At 43.9% G+C, this 15,643-nt stretch overlaps 2 protein-coding genes across 3 annotated transcripts in view; one reads left to right on the plus strand and one right to left on the minus strand.

The window, feature by feature from the left end:
* Positions 1–15,643, minus strand: part of LOC128696271 (uncharacterized) — a 121,964-nt gene that overhangs the window by 71,830 nt on the left and 34,491 nt on the right. The window lies entirely within an intron of this gene.
* The window catches only part of LOC128696275 (protein phosphatase 1 regulatory subunit 14C), a 315,191-nt gene that overhangs the window by 45,255 nt on the left and 254,293 nt on the right, over positions 1–15,643 (plus strand). The window contains exon 2 of the mRNA XM_053787440.2: positions 13,082–13,144. Within this exon, the coding sequence (XP_053643415.1) occupies positions 13,082–13,144 (63 nt within the window). The remainder of the gene's footprint in view (positions 1–13,081; positions 13,145–15,643) is intronic.

The following is a 15,643-nucleotide window of genomic DNA, read 5'->3' on the forward strand; positions in this document are numbered from 1 at the left end:
GAATGAGGAACGTTCAGAGGAGAATGAGGAACGTTCAGAGGAGAGTGAGGAACGTTTAGAGGAGAATGAGGAACGTTTAGAGGAGAATGAGGAACGTTCAGAGGAGAATGAGGAACGTTCAGAGGAGAATGAGGAACGTTCAGAGGAGAATGAGGAACGTTCAGAGGAGAATGAGGAACGTTCAGAGGAGAATGAGGAACGTTCAGAGGAGAATGAGGAACGTTCAGAGGAGAATGAGGAACGTTTAGAGGAGAATGAGGAACGTTTAGAGGAGAATGAGGAACGTTCAGAGGAGAATGAGGAACGTTTAGAGGAGAATGAGGAACGTTTAGAGGAGAATGAGGAACGTTTAGAGGAGAATGAGGAACGTTCAGAGGAGAATGAGGAACGTTTAGAGGAGAATGAGGAACGTTCAGAGGAGAATGAGGAACGTTCAGAGAAGAAGCAAGAACAGTGTTGGATGGCAGCTCTTGACCCCAAGAATGGTATACAAAGGTATACTTGTTGCACAGTAAACTTTAATATTGACGAAGTTTTGGTGTGGGTAAAGCTCCATCAACTTATGACTTTATAAAGTTCTACTCAGAGTGAAACGTTGTTCTGTAGTCTGTACTCTGTAGACCTGTACTCACCTCATTGTGCTTCCCTAATTGGGGTTGCAGGGGTCGATTCACAGCTCCTGGCCCCGCCTCTTCAGTGATGGCTTCTAGGTTCACTCTCCTTGTTCCATGAGCTTTATCATACCAGTTCTTAAAACTGTGTTATAGAACTTTTGTACGGCCATACTAGAAGAATGCAGCATAGATAATATGAGTCTAGAAGTGAAGGAAAAGCCAATAAAAGTCCAGAAATAACGACAATAATACTAGAGAAGTCTAGAAGTTAAGTAAGACTTGATAATAAGGAAGTGAAGGTAGAACTGAAGGGAAGATTAAAAATGGTGTTAACTGAAGAACGAGGGAAGATGTCAGGCAGATGCTAAGAAAGAGAATAAGAGAGAGAGTCAAAGATTAATATGACAAAGAATGAAGTGAGAGATCTTCAGAGAACAAGTCACAATAAATCGGCTGCAACAATTCACAACTAACATAAACTGGAGACGAAATCTAGATAACGTTTTGGCCTCTAGGACCGAAGCGTCTACTTCTCCCATTCCTAGTTTATGGATTGATTCTGAATGCTAAAAGAATTAGAGGCTAGGAGACCAACGGGACCGGTCTGCTTCCTGTCGTTCATTTATTCAGTCGGGTTGAGGGTAAGAGACAAGGAGAATTAGAATGCTGGTGGAATGTGTACGTATAGGAATGGGAACAATGAGGGGATGAAAGAATTACTGTTCAGTATTCAGTAATACAGTGAATTTAACAGAATAAGACAAATGATTGAGTTTCTCTTCTAAACATTTCAGACCCTGAAATTGAAGGTAATAGTTATGTAACTCCTAGTTCGATAGACATGGATAGAAGGTAGAACTGAAGAATAAGAAAACATGGAAAACTGCAAAGGAGAACTAAGAAAGAATGAATTAAAACCACGAGAGCAGCAGAAAACTACGATATCAGATGGAAAAAAATAGTGGAACGTGAATAAGGACCAGACTTAAGTAATGTGGGAATGGTGGCAGGAAATGACAAGGAAGTATGCGAGGAACTTTAGGAGGTATTTAGTGGAGTGTTTATAACTGAAAAGAGGCGAAGACCAGAGCTGGGAGACTGTGTAGCACAACATACACCACTGGAACAATTAGTAGTGGTAGTGTGGAGAGGAACATGAGCGAGTTGAACACCATGTAAAGAGACTATACAGGATCTCCCTCTCTCTCAAGCATCACGGAAGGAGCAGAAGTTTTAAGTAAATCGCTGAGAGAGGTTTAGCAGGTATAAACCACGGTATGGGTAGGACTCGACCTCACGGCAAGGGAGTCGTAAAACTCCAAGCCAGTGCGTTAGCCACTGGGCCAGCTGGCTACAATAATATTCATCCTTGGTATATTTATACACTATGGGGAGGTTAACATGAGTCCTACTGTGACCACAAATGCAAGTTTTCGCAGATAAATCTCCCGCCAGCGTGGCACCGCTGGCGGAATAAAAACTAACAGAATCAGGTCAGAATTTTCTTGGATGGTGTGTGGGTGGAATACAGTGATTGTGTGAAGACTTAAGTGCACTGAACGTTGCTGCTGATGCTTCAGTTATTATTGATGATGATGGTACAACTAGTGCTGCTGATGCACATAGAAATAGTGATGTTGCTGTAGCTAGTGGTAGTTATACTGCTGCTAGTGTTGATGGAGGTGTTGCACCTAGTGGTGGTAAAGGTGCTGTTGCAGCCACACCAGCATTTCTTTCCTTGGAGGTCCTTAAAATAGGAATCTTCTTGGAAGTGTTCTTGAGATAAGTCGTCTTGGAGGTCCTTCAGGCAGGTCTCTTCTCGGAGGTCTTAATGTAGAAGCAGTACCAGTAGATTATCTTAACATTGTAAGTGCCTTCGCTTTGCAAAACTAGTCAGGATGATTTTGCTTTGTGTGTGTGTGTGTGTATGTGTGTGTGTGTGTGTGTGTGTGTGTGTGTGTGTGTGTGTGTGTGTGTGTGTGTGTGTGTGATGTCAAGGTTACGTAAGCTCGGTGCAGTGCCCCGAGGGAGAGTGGAAACTGAGTAAATATCTGATAGAAGTCTTTATTGTTCTTATCTTGCCCCTGGACAATGTGTAATGCTGGTTTCAACTCGTGTATGATTTTCTTGTATCCTTTTTTTGCTTGTGGTCTTGTTTATTTTAACACTCCGGCTGTCTCCCACAAAGGGAGACAATCCCGCGGGTTCAATCCCGGCCGGGGTATGGTTTGTTTGCAATCGTGTCATTACGATTTCGTGAGTCAGTCGGGAGGGTGACCTTAAAAGAAGAAACACTTTCACCGTTATTCATTCAATCAGTGTTCTCCCAGAAGCGTGCTTGCATCACAACACAGATGATCCTGTGAACCACAACATCCCCACACTTCCTTCAGAGAGCAGGAGCTGTACTTCCCACTTCCAGAACTCCAACAGCACATCAAATCATTAAAAGCACTTGCCTCCACTCGTATCTAACACGCTCACACAACCCTGTTGGACGTCTACAACCCTAGCGCTCAAAACCTCCCTTACCCCATTCCTCCAGCCCTTCCTGGAACCACCTTTACCCTTCTTTAAAATTGTATTACCTACTTTATTACCAAACCTATTTCTGTACACAGTTTAGTTAGACACATCTGAAATCATTTACCCCCTCTACAACACTTTATCCCAGTTTAGTGTTTAGGTCCCCCACAACATTTATTTTCTCACTTGCTTCAAAACTCCTTAAATACGCTTTTGATACCTCCCCAACTTCCCTCCCTCCCTCTCTCTCTCTCCCTTTCTCTCTCTCCCTCTCTCTCTCTCCCTCTCTCTCTCTCCCTCTCTCTCTCCCTCTCTCTCTCTCTCTCTCTCTTTTTTTTTTACACAGGGTTTGACAAGGTTAAGGATCCCTAGCTTTATTGACAGCTATTTACAGGTTAAGGATTCCTAACTTTATTGGCAAGCTAAGAGCTGTTACCTACATCAGCTCATTTGAAAGCATTTTTATTGTTATGAGACATACAAGTAGATAACAGGATGAAGTTGGAGCCATCTGTGGGCCACCATTTTCATTTGATCAACTGACTTTATCTCGTTGACATCATTATGCTGTACGAATGTGTTCCATACCCGAGTCATCCTGGGTATGTATGATCTCAGATGGAGTGATGTTCTGGAGAAGGGTACAGCCAGAGTGAAGTTGCTGCTTTCTGCCCGTCTTGCTGTCCTCGAAGTGGATCCAAGTGTGGTATTTTGACAATATTGGCCTTGTACATAACAGTAAGGCCACCCACATCCCTCCTATGTTGAAGGCTCTGCTGAAATGACAGATCTATCCAGGATGGGTCCAGGCGAGAGATGAGACGTCTTGCTCTGCTCTCTACTCTGTCAAGCAGTCGCAGATGAGAGGGGGGGCAGGCAAACCAAGAAAGTGGAGCATACTCAAGGTGTGAGCGTACTTGTGCCTCGTACAGGATCTTGCAACCCCTACTGTCAAGCAGATGCGAGATACGGCGAAGTGCTGTAAGCTTCCTGGCTGCCTTGTTTGCAAGATTTACAACATGGTTCTTCATGGTTAGTTTGGAGTCAAATTTCACCCCAAGGATATCAACTTCTTCTCCAGGTGCCAATATCCTCCCATTCATCATTACTACTGCACCAGCATTACCATCATGGTGCCTAGAGACGATCATCATTTGCGTTTTCTCATGTGCAAATGTTACTTGCCATCTATTTCCCCCAAGCTTATATAGCTCTCAGCTGGTGATTGATGTAGCTTAGAGCAGCTGGCATTTCTTCTCTTGGATAAGTGAATGTCAGTGTACAGTCGTCTGCATATGCATGTGATTCTGGGATGAGATGAAGAAGGTCGTTGAAGTAGACATTCCATAACAATGGACCCAGTACGCTTCCTTGTGGAACACTTGCCCCAATAGGATGCCTTGCTGATTCCGTTCCATTGAGGACTACACTTAGAGATCTACCATAAAGGTAATCACTGAGGAGACATACCGTAGAGCCTGCAATTCCCAGTGCTTGAAGTTTTGCTATGAGGCCCTGGTGCCACACTCGGTGGAAAGCGCCAGCAATGTCCAGTGCTACCACACAGCTGACTTTGGATTCATCCAGTGACTGGTGCCACTTAGTGGAGAGGTTTAACAACAGATCAGCAGCAGAGTAACCTTTCCTGAAGCCATATTGACGATCACAAAGTAGTGAGTGATAGTCAAAAAACTGTCATTTGTCTTGAGATTATTATCTCAAAGATCTTACCAGTGATTGACAGGAGTGACACTGGTCTGTAGTTGCTGATTTCTGCTCTGCTCTTTTTTTGTGAACAGGGACTACATTTGCCTCTTTCCATAGAGAGGGCCATTTACACTGTACTAGGCAGCGCTGAAAGATGCGAGTTAGATGTGCTGCTAGCTGGTCTGCACATCTTCTCAACAATCTTGGGCTCAACTTGTCTGGGCCCACAGCCTTTTCTTGGTCAAGCGATTTAAGAAGGAAATGCACCTCCTCCTGCCTTATTGTCACCACTGACAGTTTTGACACAGTTCTTGCAGCTAGCCAAGGAGGGTCCCTTGCTGGATCAGGAACTTGCATTTTGGTAGCAAAGTGTTCAGCAAAGAGGTCCGCCTTCTCTCTCTCTCTCTCTCTCTCTCTCTCTCTCTCTCTCTCTCTCTCTCTCTCTCTCTCTCTCTCTCTCTCTCTCTCTCTCTCTCTCTCTCTCTCTCTCTCTCTCTCTCTGTCTGTGTGTCTGTCTGTCTCTCTCTCTCTCTCTCTCTCTCTCTCTCTCTCTCTCTCTCTCTCTCTCTCTCTCTCTCTCTCTCTCTCCACACACCTCTCTTCCTCACGTGCATCAACACTTACTGTAACCCACCTCTCACATACCACCCTTATTCTAATTCACATAATTATTAAAATTTCTACACTCATGCCCCTCTTATCCTTCGATAGTTGATCATTTAATATTGCAGCTATCCCTTATTTACCTCTTGTTCCTTCATATTCACCTGCTTTAACACTACTCTCCACCGAAATTCTCCCAACTTCAGCTATGTTTCACTTAGAGCTAGGAGATCCACCTTCTTTTCATAAAATTTTAATAAATTCTTTCTCATCCGTATCACATCAAGACACATTGAGACATCTCAATTTTAAAACTTCATTCTTCTTTCGGTTTATTAATTTATATACGAGAAGGGATTACTAGCCCCTTACTCCCGACATTTTAGACACGCATGGCTTACGGAAGAGGAATTCTTCTCTACTTCAACGTGGAGACGAAAGGAAATACTGTAACAGGAAGAACTGTAATTAAATTAAAGTAAAACGTAGAGGAGTATGCATACATGTACATGTACACATGTACATGTACACATGCATGTATAGTACGAACTAGGTGTAAGTAGCAGTAACAGTAAGATGTACCCGTCATCTTACGTGTTTATGAGACAAGGAAAATACACCAGCAATCCTACCATTGTGTAAAACAGTTGCAGGTTTCTGTTTCACATTCACGTGGCAGGACGGTAGTACCTCCCTGGGTGGTTGCTGTCTACCAGCCTTTCAGATAGAATTAAACAGAAGTAGACAGGAGCAGAAAAACAAAATCAGAATCATGGGGAAATAAGGAAACAGGGAGAAAGTGCATAGAAAATATAAATAACTAAGGATCTTGTCTGTATAGAAAAATATTAACTGTTAGTATATTGTTATTTGTTATTATACTGTTATTTCTTTTTATTATACTGTTACTTTTGTTACTATACTGTTACTTCTGTTACTATGCTGTTACTTCTGTTACTATACTGTTACTTTTGTTACTATACTGTTACTTCTGTTACTATGCTGTTACTTCTGTTACTATGCTGTTACTTCTGTTACTATGCTGTTACTTCTGTTACTATACTGTTACTTTTGTTACTATACTGTTACTTCTGTTACTATGCTGTTACTTCTGTTACTATGCTGTTACTTCTGTTACTATGCTGTTACTTCTGTTACTATACTGTTACTTTTGTTACTATACTGTTACTTCTGTTACTATGCTGTTACTTCTGTTACTATACTGTTACTTTTGTTACTATACTGTTACTTCTGTTACTATGCTGTTACTTCTGTTACTATGCTGTTACTTCTGTTACTATGCTGTTACTTCTGTTACTATACTGTTACTTTTGTTACTATACTGTTACTTCTGTTACTATGCTGTTACTTCTGTTACTATACTGTTACTTTTGTTACTATACTGTTACTTCTGTTACTATGCTGTTACTTCTGTTACTATGCTGTTACTTCTGTTACTATACTGTTACTTCTGTTACTATACTGTTACTTTTGTTACTATACTGTTACTTCTGTTACTATACTGTTACTTCTGTTACTATGCTGTTACTTCTGTTACTATATTGTTATTTCTGTTATTTAATATTACTTTTGTTACTGCACTGTTACTTTTGTTACTATACCATTGTCTGTTACTATAATGTAACTTCTGTTACTATAGTGTAACTTCTGTATAGCAGAAGGCTCTCTCCATACCCTTCACTCCCTCCGGTCACACACCATCATACAGAATGTATGTTATTACCTTCAAGAAGGAGCTGGACAGATACCTAAAGTCGGTGCCGGATCAGCTGGGCTGTGGTTCGTACGTTGGACTACGTACGCCCACCAGTAACAGCTTCGTTGATCAGGCCGTGATCCACTGGGAGGCCTGGTCGTGGACCGGGCCGCAGGGGCGTTGACCCCCGAAATACTCTTCGTAGACTCTAGGTAGAGCCAACCCGTCTCTGAGAGGAGCAACACGCTGCCCGCACTCGCTCAGAGATTATTAGCATTAACACACACACACACACACACACACACACACACACACACACACACACACACACACACACACACACACACACACGGAGCAGGAAGAGTGACCTAGTAGCGGCCAGTGAAGAGGAGGGGTCAGGAGCTGTGAATCGACCCCTGTAATCACAACTAGGTGAGTACAGACACACAGTACATCATGGTAGTGCTGAGGCTAGTACAGCTTATATGAACAATTATGAAACAGGGAAGGTTGCAATTTAACGCCGGAAGTTAGTGGTCTGCGAGAGCTAAAAATGAGTTTTCTTGTGTTGAACGTGTTCAACCCAGCCACATTGAACACTCAGGTCCTGATTGTGTTGAACGTGTTCAACCCAGCTACATTGAACACGCGGGTATTACTGGTGACCCGTCACTGGTGAGCGAGACAACGGTTGTAGCACCAGACCTGGACTATTGAAACCAATATAACCACCCTCACTATCACCACCCTCACTATCACCACAACCCTCACTATCACCACAACCCTCACTATCACCACAACCCTCACTATCACCACAACCCTCACTATCACCACAACCCTCACTATCACCACCCTCACTATCACCACCACCCTCAATATCACCACCTCTCACCACCACCCTCTCTATCACCACCTATCACCACCAGCCGCTACCACCACCTACCACCACCACCACCTCTTAGTAACATCCAATATCTCCAACACACAGTAGCATTCAGCACTTCCAACACTGGCCTCCAGCATCCCAGTAGCATTCAGCACCCTCCAACACTGGCCTCCAGCATCCCAGTAGCATTCAGCACCCTCCAACACTGGCCTCCAGCATCCCAGTAGCATTCAGCACCCTCCAGCACTGGCCTCCAGCATCCCAGTAGCATTCAGCACCCTCCAACACTGGCCTCCAGCATCCCAGTAGCATTCAGCACCCTCCAACACTGGCCTCCAGCATCCCAGTAGCATTCAGCACCCTCCAGCACTGGCCTCCAGCATCCCAGTAGCATTCAGCACCCTCCAACACTGGCCTCCAGCATCCCAGTAGCATTCAGCACCCTCCAGCACTGGCCTCCAGCATCCCAGTAGCATTCAGCACCCTCCAACACTGGCCTCCAGCATCCCTGTAGCATTCAGCACCCTCCAACACTGGCCTCCAGCATCCCAGTAGCATTCAGCACCCTCCAACACTGGCCTCCAGCATCCCAGTAGCATTCAGTACCCTCCAACACTGGCCTCCAGCATCCCAGTAGCATTCAGCACCCTCCAACACTGGCCTCCAGCATCCCAGTAGCATTCAGCACCCTCCAACACTGGCCTCCAGCATCCCAGTAGCATTCAGCACCCTCCAACACTGGCCTCCAGCATCCCTGTAGCATTCAGCACCCTCCAACACTGGCCTCCAGCATCCCTGTAGCATTCAGCACCCTCCAACACTGGCCTCCAGCATCCCAGTAGCATTCAGCACCCTCCAACACTGGCCTCCAGCATCCCAGTAGCATTCAGCACCCTCCAACACTGGCCTCCAGCATCCCAGTAGCATTCAGCACCCTCCAACACTGGCCTCCAGCATCCCTGTAGCATTCAGCACCCTCCAACACTGGCCTCCAGCATCCCAGTAGCATTCAGCACCCACCAACACTGGCCTCCAGCACTCTCAGTAACATACGACACACACACACACACACTTGCATATACAGCAGGCCTAGTGTCTAATCGACATGTGCCTAGGACAAAATGGTAACTAACTAACTAACGACACTTCCAACACAGTGAGATGGTTGCTCCAACAAACTTTCTCATGGAGATTCTGTCTCGTGCCGTAATATATCTCCACCACCGCATGTTTGGGGGTTCTCCAACAGCTGCCACCTTCCCCTCAGTGATTGTAGCAGTTTTAGTCTTCAGGCATTCTACTCAGTGATTGTAGCAGCTTATGGGTCTTCAGGCACTCTACCTCAGTGATTGTAGCAGCTTATGGGTCTTCAGGCACTCTACCTCAGTGATTGTAGCAGCTTCTGGGTCTTCAAGCACTCTACCTCAGTGATTGCAGCAGCTTCTGGGTCTTCAGGCACTCTACCTCAGTGATTGCAGCAGCTTCTGGGTCTTCAGGCACTCTACCTCAGTGATTGCAGCAGCTTCTGGGTCTTCAGGCACTCTACCTCAGTGATTGTAGCAGCTTCTGGGTCTTCAGGCACTCTACCTCAGTGATTGTAGCAGCTTATGGGTCTTCAGGCACTCTACCTCAGTGATTGTAGCAGCTTCTGGGTCTTCAGGCACTCTACCTCAGTGATTGTAGCAGCTTATGGGTCTTCAGGCACTCTACCTCAGTGATTGTAGCAGCTTCTGGGTCTTCAGGCACTCTACCTCAGTGATTGTAGCAGCTTCTGGGTCTTCAGGCACTCTACCTCAGTGATTGTAGCAGCTTATGGGTCTTCAGGCACTCTACCTCAGTGATTGTAGCAGCTTCTGGGTCTTCAGGCACTCTACCTCAGTGATTGTAGCAGCTTATGGGTCTTCAGGCACTCTACCTCAGTGATTGTAGCAGCTTCTGGGTCTTCAGGCACTCTACCTCAGTGATTGTAGCAGCTTATGGGTCTTCAGGCACTCTACCTCAGTGATTGTAGCAGCTTCTGGGTCTTCAGGCACTCTACCTCAGTGATTGTAGCAGCTTATGGGTCTTCAAGCACTCTACCTCAGTGATTGTAGCAGCTTATGGGTCTTCAGGCACTCTACCTCAGTGATTGTAGCAGCTTATGGGTCTTCAGGCACTCTACCTCAGTGATTGTAGCAGCTTATGGGTCTTCAGGCACTCTACCTCAGTGATTGTAGCAGCTTCTGGGTCTTCAGGCACTCTACCTCAGTGATTGTAGCAGCTTCTGGGTCTTCAGGCACTCTACCTCAGTGATTGTAGCAGCTTATGGGTCTTCAGGCACTCTACCTCAGTGATTGTAGCAGCTTCTGGGTCTTCAAGCACTCTACCTCAGTGATTGTAGCAGCTTATGGGTCTTCAGGCACTCTACCTCAGTGATTGCAGCAGCTTCTGGGTCTTCAAGCACTCTACCTCAGTGATTGTAGCAGCTTCTGGGTCTTCAGGCACTCTACCTCAGTGATTGTAGCAGCTTCTGGGTCTTCAGGCACTCTACCTCAGTGATTGTAGCAGCTTCTGGGTCTTCAGGCACTCTACCTCAGTGATTGTAGCAGCTTCTGGGTCTTCAGGCACTCTACCTCAGTGATTGTAGCAGCTTCTTAATCCTCAGACATTTCACGACGTATGTTTTTCGAAGTGAAAGTGAATTGCCGTTTATTATGTAGCAGTAAGTTGAAGCTTTCCCCATCAGGTGGTAGTGGGGGGGGGTTGTTGTGATGGTGGTGGAGGGTAATGGTGGTAGTGGGGGGGGGTGGTTGTGATGGTGGTGGAGGGTAATGGTGGTAGTGGGGGGGGGTTGTTGTGATGGTGGTGGAGGGTAATGGTGGTAGTGGGGGGGGGTTGTTGTGATGGTGGTGGAGGGTAATGGTGGTGGTGTTGGTAGTGGTTGGGGGATGGGAAACGACTCAAGCAAAAATGATTACAGGTTCTGCTAGATCTAGTTCATTACCTTTGTAACTTGCTCAGCTATCAAAACTTTGGAGTCCAGTCCCTGGACCAATTATGTACCTCTGTAATCTTTTGACTACCGCCCACAGGATGGGTATGGGGTGCATAATAAACATATTAAACTAACTAACTAGTTCTGCTAAGATCCAGCAACAAGAGCATCAGGAGTAAGATCTGTAAGAGTAGCAGCAACAGCCACAGCAAGAGCAGCAGCCACAACAGAAACTGTCTTGTTTTCTAAAACAAGATAGGCAACTGCTGCTGTGGATCCTGTTACTGCTGCTGTTGCTTCTGTTGCTCCACTCCCTCCAGCTGCCACAATTAACAAAATCACACCAAGTGGCAACATAAGTAAATTTGTAAACATGGATAATAACATTAAGGTGTGGGAGTGTTTTATGTAGTCCCGTATTTGTACTCGCCTGTTTGCGGTTGTGCAAAAGTCTGATCTCAGCTCCTGGCTCCACTCTCCGCTGGCAACTAATGAAATTCTTCCTTTCTTGACTTCATAGGTCCTGTAATACCTATTGATACCATGTATGGATCTTACTTAATTCGCTGTCTACATAGTTCCAGTTCCAGACTATAGTCTGACTTCGCTAATCCCTCTTACTCATCTATGTTTTTAACTTCCCGCTGTACCCTCGTGTACCTGATATCCGCCTCTCAAACAGACTTGCTTTGTCTACTCTGTCAGTCCCTTTCAGTACAGTCCCTTTCAGTATTTTGTACGTCGTAATCATGTCACTCCTTGTCCTGTCCATTAGCCTCTCCTCAATTCTTAACTCGAACCGTTATCGTTGCAAGCTTCTTTCTAGCCTATCGAAGTGCTTTATCAGATATAGGTTTCATACTGGTGCTGCGTACTCCAGGTTGGGTCAGATGGATGTCGTATATAATGTGAATGACTTCTTGTTGAAGTTCCTGAAAACTATCTTTAAATTTGAAAGTCTGCCGTGGCTGTTATTCGGTTGGTGTGTGCCTCAGGGAATATGCTCGGAATTATGCTCATCCCGAGGTCCTCTTTCAGGAAAGTTTGAAGTCTTTGTCCCCTGAGTCTATACTCTGTAGTCGCCTTTGCCCCTCTCCGATTTTCATAAATTTGTATTTGCTGGGATTAATTTCTAGGAGTCACTTGTGAGACTAATCCTGCAGCTTGTCCAGATCTGTTTGTAATCTTTCTTGGTGTCCTGTTTGTATTCTCATAAGTTTCACGTCATTACGAACAGGGATACCTTTGACTAATTTTTTTTTCTTTCATGTTATTTACGTACACAAGAAACAGTGCTGGTCCTAGTACTGACCCTTGTGGAATCCCATTCATGACACTGGTTCATTCCGACACATCCTCCCGGACAGCTCGTTACTGTCTGGGAGTCATCCCTTTCACTTCTACCTAAATCTCTCTACCTTGTCATAGAACCCTAGCAGATTTATTAATGAGACGGGATTTACCATCTCTAATAAAACCATGCGTTGTTGTTTATGAACCTGATCCTCTCCAGTTGCTCCACTCTTCTGATAATCTTCTTCATAACCTTATATACTATGTCTAGCAGTGGCACTGGGCGGTGTGTGTGTGTGTGTGTACTCACCTAATTGTGATTGTAGGGGTCGATTCATAACTCCTGGCCCCGCCTCTTCACTGGTCGCTACTAGGTCCTCTGTCTCCCTGCTCCATGCCCTTTATCAAACCTCTGCTTGAAGCTATGTATGGATCCTGCCTCCACTACATCACTCTGCAGACTGTTCCACTTCCTGACAACTCTGTGACTGAAGAAATACTTTCTAACATACCTGTGACTCATCTAAGTCTTCAGCTTCCAATTGTGACCCCTTGTTGCTGTGTCCCATCTCTGGAACATCCAATCTCTGTCCACCTTGTCAATTCCTCTCTGTATTTTATATGTCGTTTACGACGTGTGTGTATCTGTGTGTGTGTGTGTGTGTGTGTGTGTGTGTGTGTGTGTGTGTGTGTGTGTGTGTGTGTGTGTGTGTGTGTGTGTGTGTGTTTCAAGATCCTAATGTGTGTCCCTTGTCCTACAGTGTTCCTCCAAGTCTGCGTCCACTACCTCCACGCCACCACCTGTCCCTCCACGCCCAGCCAAGGTAGGTGACACCCGTGACATACGTCACCCCCAGTCTCACCACGCCCAGCCAAGGTAGGTAACACCCGCCACATGTCCCACCACGCCCAACCAAGGTAGGTGACACGCCACGCACATTCATTCCCTGGACACGTCAGGGTTCCTGGTAACGAACGGGCAGATGCCGCAGTCGTGACCAGTGTCTGCCTAAGTGTCTTCATTGTTCATATACATAGAGATATGCTTAGGAAGTGGCAGGCACGGTGGGCCCTACAGACAAGCAACAGGTTGTGCAGGGTTCCACAGGACGTGGGTACTTGCCTCTCATTCTACGGGAAACACAAGTTGATTTTAGTTTGATGATATCTGAAGGTATTGCAGTTAAAGAATGATGAGAGCTGTGAAGTCAAGACCAAGTTGCTGTCGTCAGTAAGTTGACATCTGAGTATAACAGTGGTAGCGTTACTGGGACAATTTGTAAAGAGATAATATCAAACGACCCCATATGCTTTTTTCCTATTGTTGACATTGTTGATGCTGGCTGTAGTTTTACCCGAAATGTCATGCAGCCTGTGGCCTTTCTGAGTGTGTGTTTTATAAATGCAAAGATTGGAAAGACCCCTAAATTTCCGGAGGTCTGTGGAATACTTCAACTCATACATAATGCTAAGCAGTTTATATATATATATATATATATATATATATATATATATTTATATATATATATATATATATATATATATATATATATATATATATATATATATATATATTCATCTCATCCCCTGCATGCATCAGCCTTACTAGAGATTTGAACAATGCTGGCTGCCTTGGATCAAACGTGTAGCGCATGCTACACGCCAAGGTATTGGTCCAGTGTGGGTAGATTGGTAAAGCACTGCGTACCTTGTCCTAAGGTTCGTAGGTTCGAGTCTCCTTCAGCCAGAGATCAGTGTTTGTGTATATTTCGCATGCTCTCGCGAATTCCTTGCATATATATATATATATATATATATATATATATATATATATATATATATATATATATATATATATATGTCGTGCCGAATAAGCAGAACTTGCGATCTTGGCTTAAATAGCAACGTTCATCTTGCCAAATAGGACAAGTGAAAATTTGTGTATGCAATAATTTCACCAAAATCATTCTGAATCTAAGGAAATAAATATATTTCACTGTGTTTGTTTAGTATTAAATTATTGTAAACAAATCTAAAATATATTTTGTTGGGTTAGGCTAAAATAAATTAATCTTGTTATAATAAGGTTAGGTAAGTTTTCTAAGATTCTTTTGATGCAAAATTAAAAATTTTTACACTAACATTAATGAAAAAAAATATGTCTTTAAACGTATAAGAGAAAATTTTAGAAAGGACTTAATTTTAAATGAGTTCTTGCTAATTGACCAATTTTACATATTCGGCACGACATATATATATATAATTTAATCAGTACGGTTAGTACTGTATAGCCAGCAGAGGAGAAACTACTGGCCAAGGTCACAACTGTGTTCATACCATTGTGTCGAACACTGCTACGTACGTGTTGGGGGGGGGAGAGAGAGGGGGGTGATGGGGAAGGAAGTGATGGGGTGGGGGGAGCTAGGGTAGGGGGTGGGGAAGTAAGGGGGGGGGAGTAGACCTTAAATACTAGTCTCACTGTGTTGTTAACACTTGTGTTGTTAACACTTGCGTTGTTAACACTTGTATTGTTAACACTTGTATTGTTAACACTTGTATTAACACTTGTGTTAACACTTGTGTTGTTAACACTTGTGTTGTTAACACTTGTATTGTTAACACTTGTGTTGTTAACATTTGTGTTGTTAACACTTGTGTTGTTCTTTATTAACACTTATTGTTTATCACATGCAGGGAGGTAGTACCTCCCTGGATGTTACTCTCCACCAACGTAACACCTCTACTGACGTATATATTTTAAAGCTACTATTGTTAGTGTTATATACCTTAAAGCTATTATTGTTACTGGTATATACTTTAAACCTACTATTATTAATGGTATATACTTTAAACCTACTGTTGCTACTGATATACACTTTATAGCTACTGTTACTACTGGTAAACTACATCTACTATTACTAGTAGTATATCAAAGCTACTGTTGTTAATGTTATATACTTTAAACCTACTAAAAAAGGCAATAAAAGTTGTTTTTATTTAAACGTAACTTCATTGTATAGATGAGGAAACTTGCATTACGGTATACCATTCTATATTATCATTATGTAATACCATATAATACCATGTAATGTCATCAGCTGCGTGTTGATGTTCAGATCATCTTATTGTTGTGTCAGAATATGCAGAAAGAATGGTCTGTGTCTCATCGCTGAGACTAAGACGCAATATGAGATTTATATGACGTATTGCTGCCTGTTAACATTTATTTCGTATGTTTTCACTCGCGAGGCCTGGTCATGGACCGGGCCGCGGGGGGCGTTGACCCCCGGAACAATCTCCAGGTATACTCCAGGAGAGACTGA

Source organism: Cherax quadricarinatus, chromosome 39 (genome assembly GCF_038502225.1).
Source record: "Cherax quadricarinatus isolate ZL_2023a chromosome 39, ASM3850222v1, whole genome shotgun sequence".
NCBI lineage: Eukaryota > Metazoa > Arthropoda > Malacostraca > Decapoda > Parastacidae > Cherax > Cherax quadricarinatus.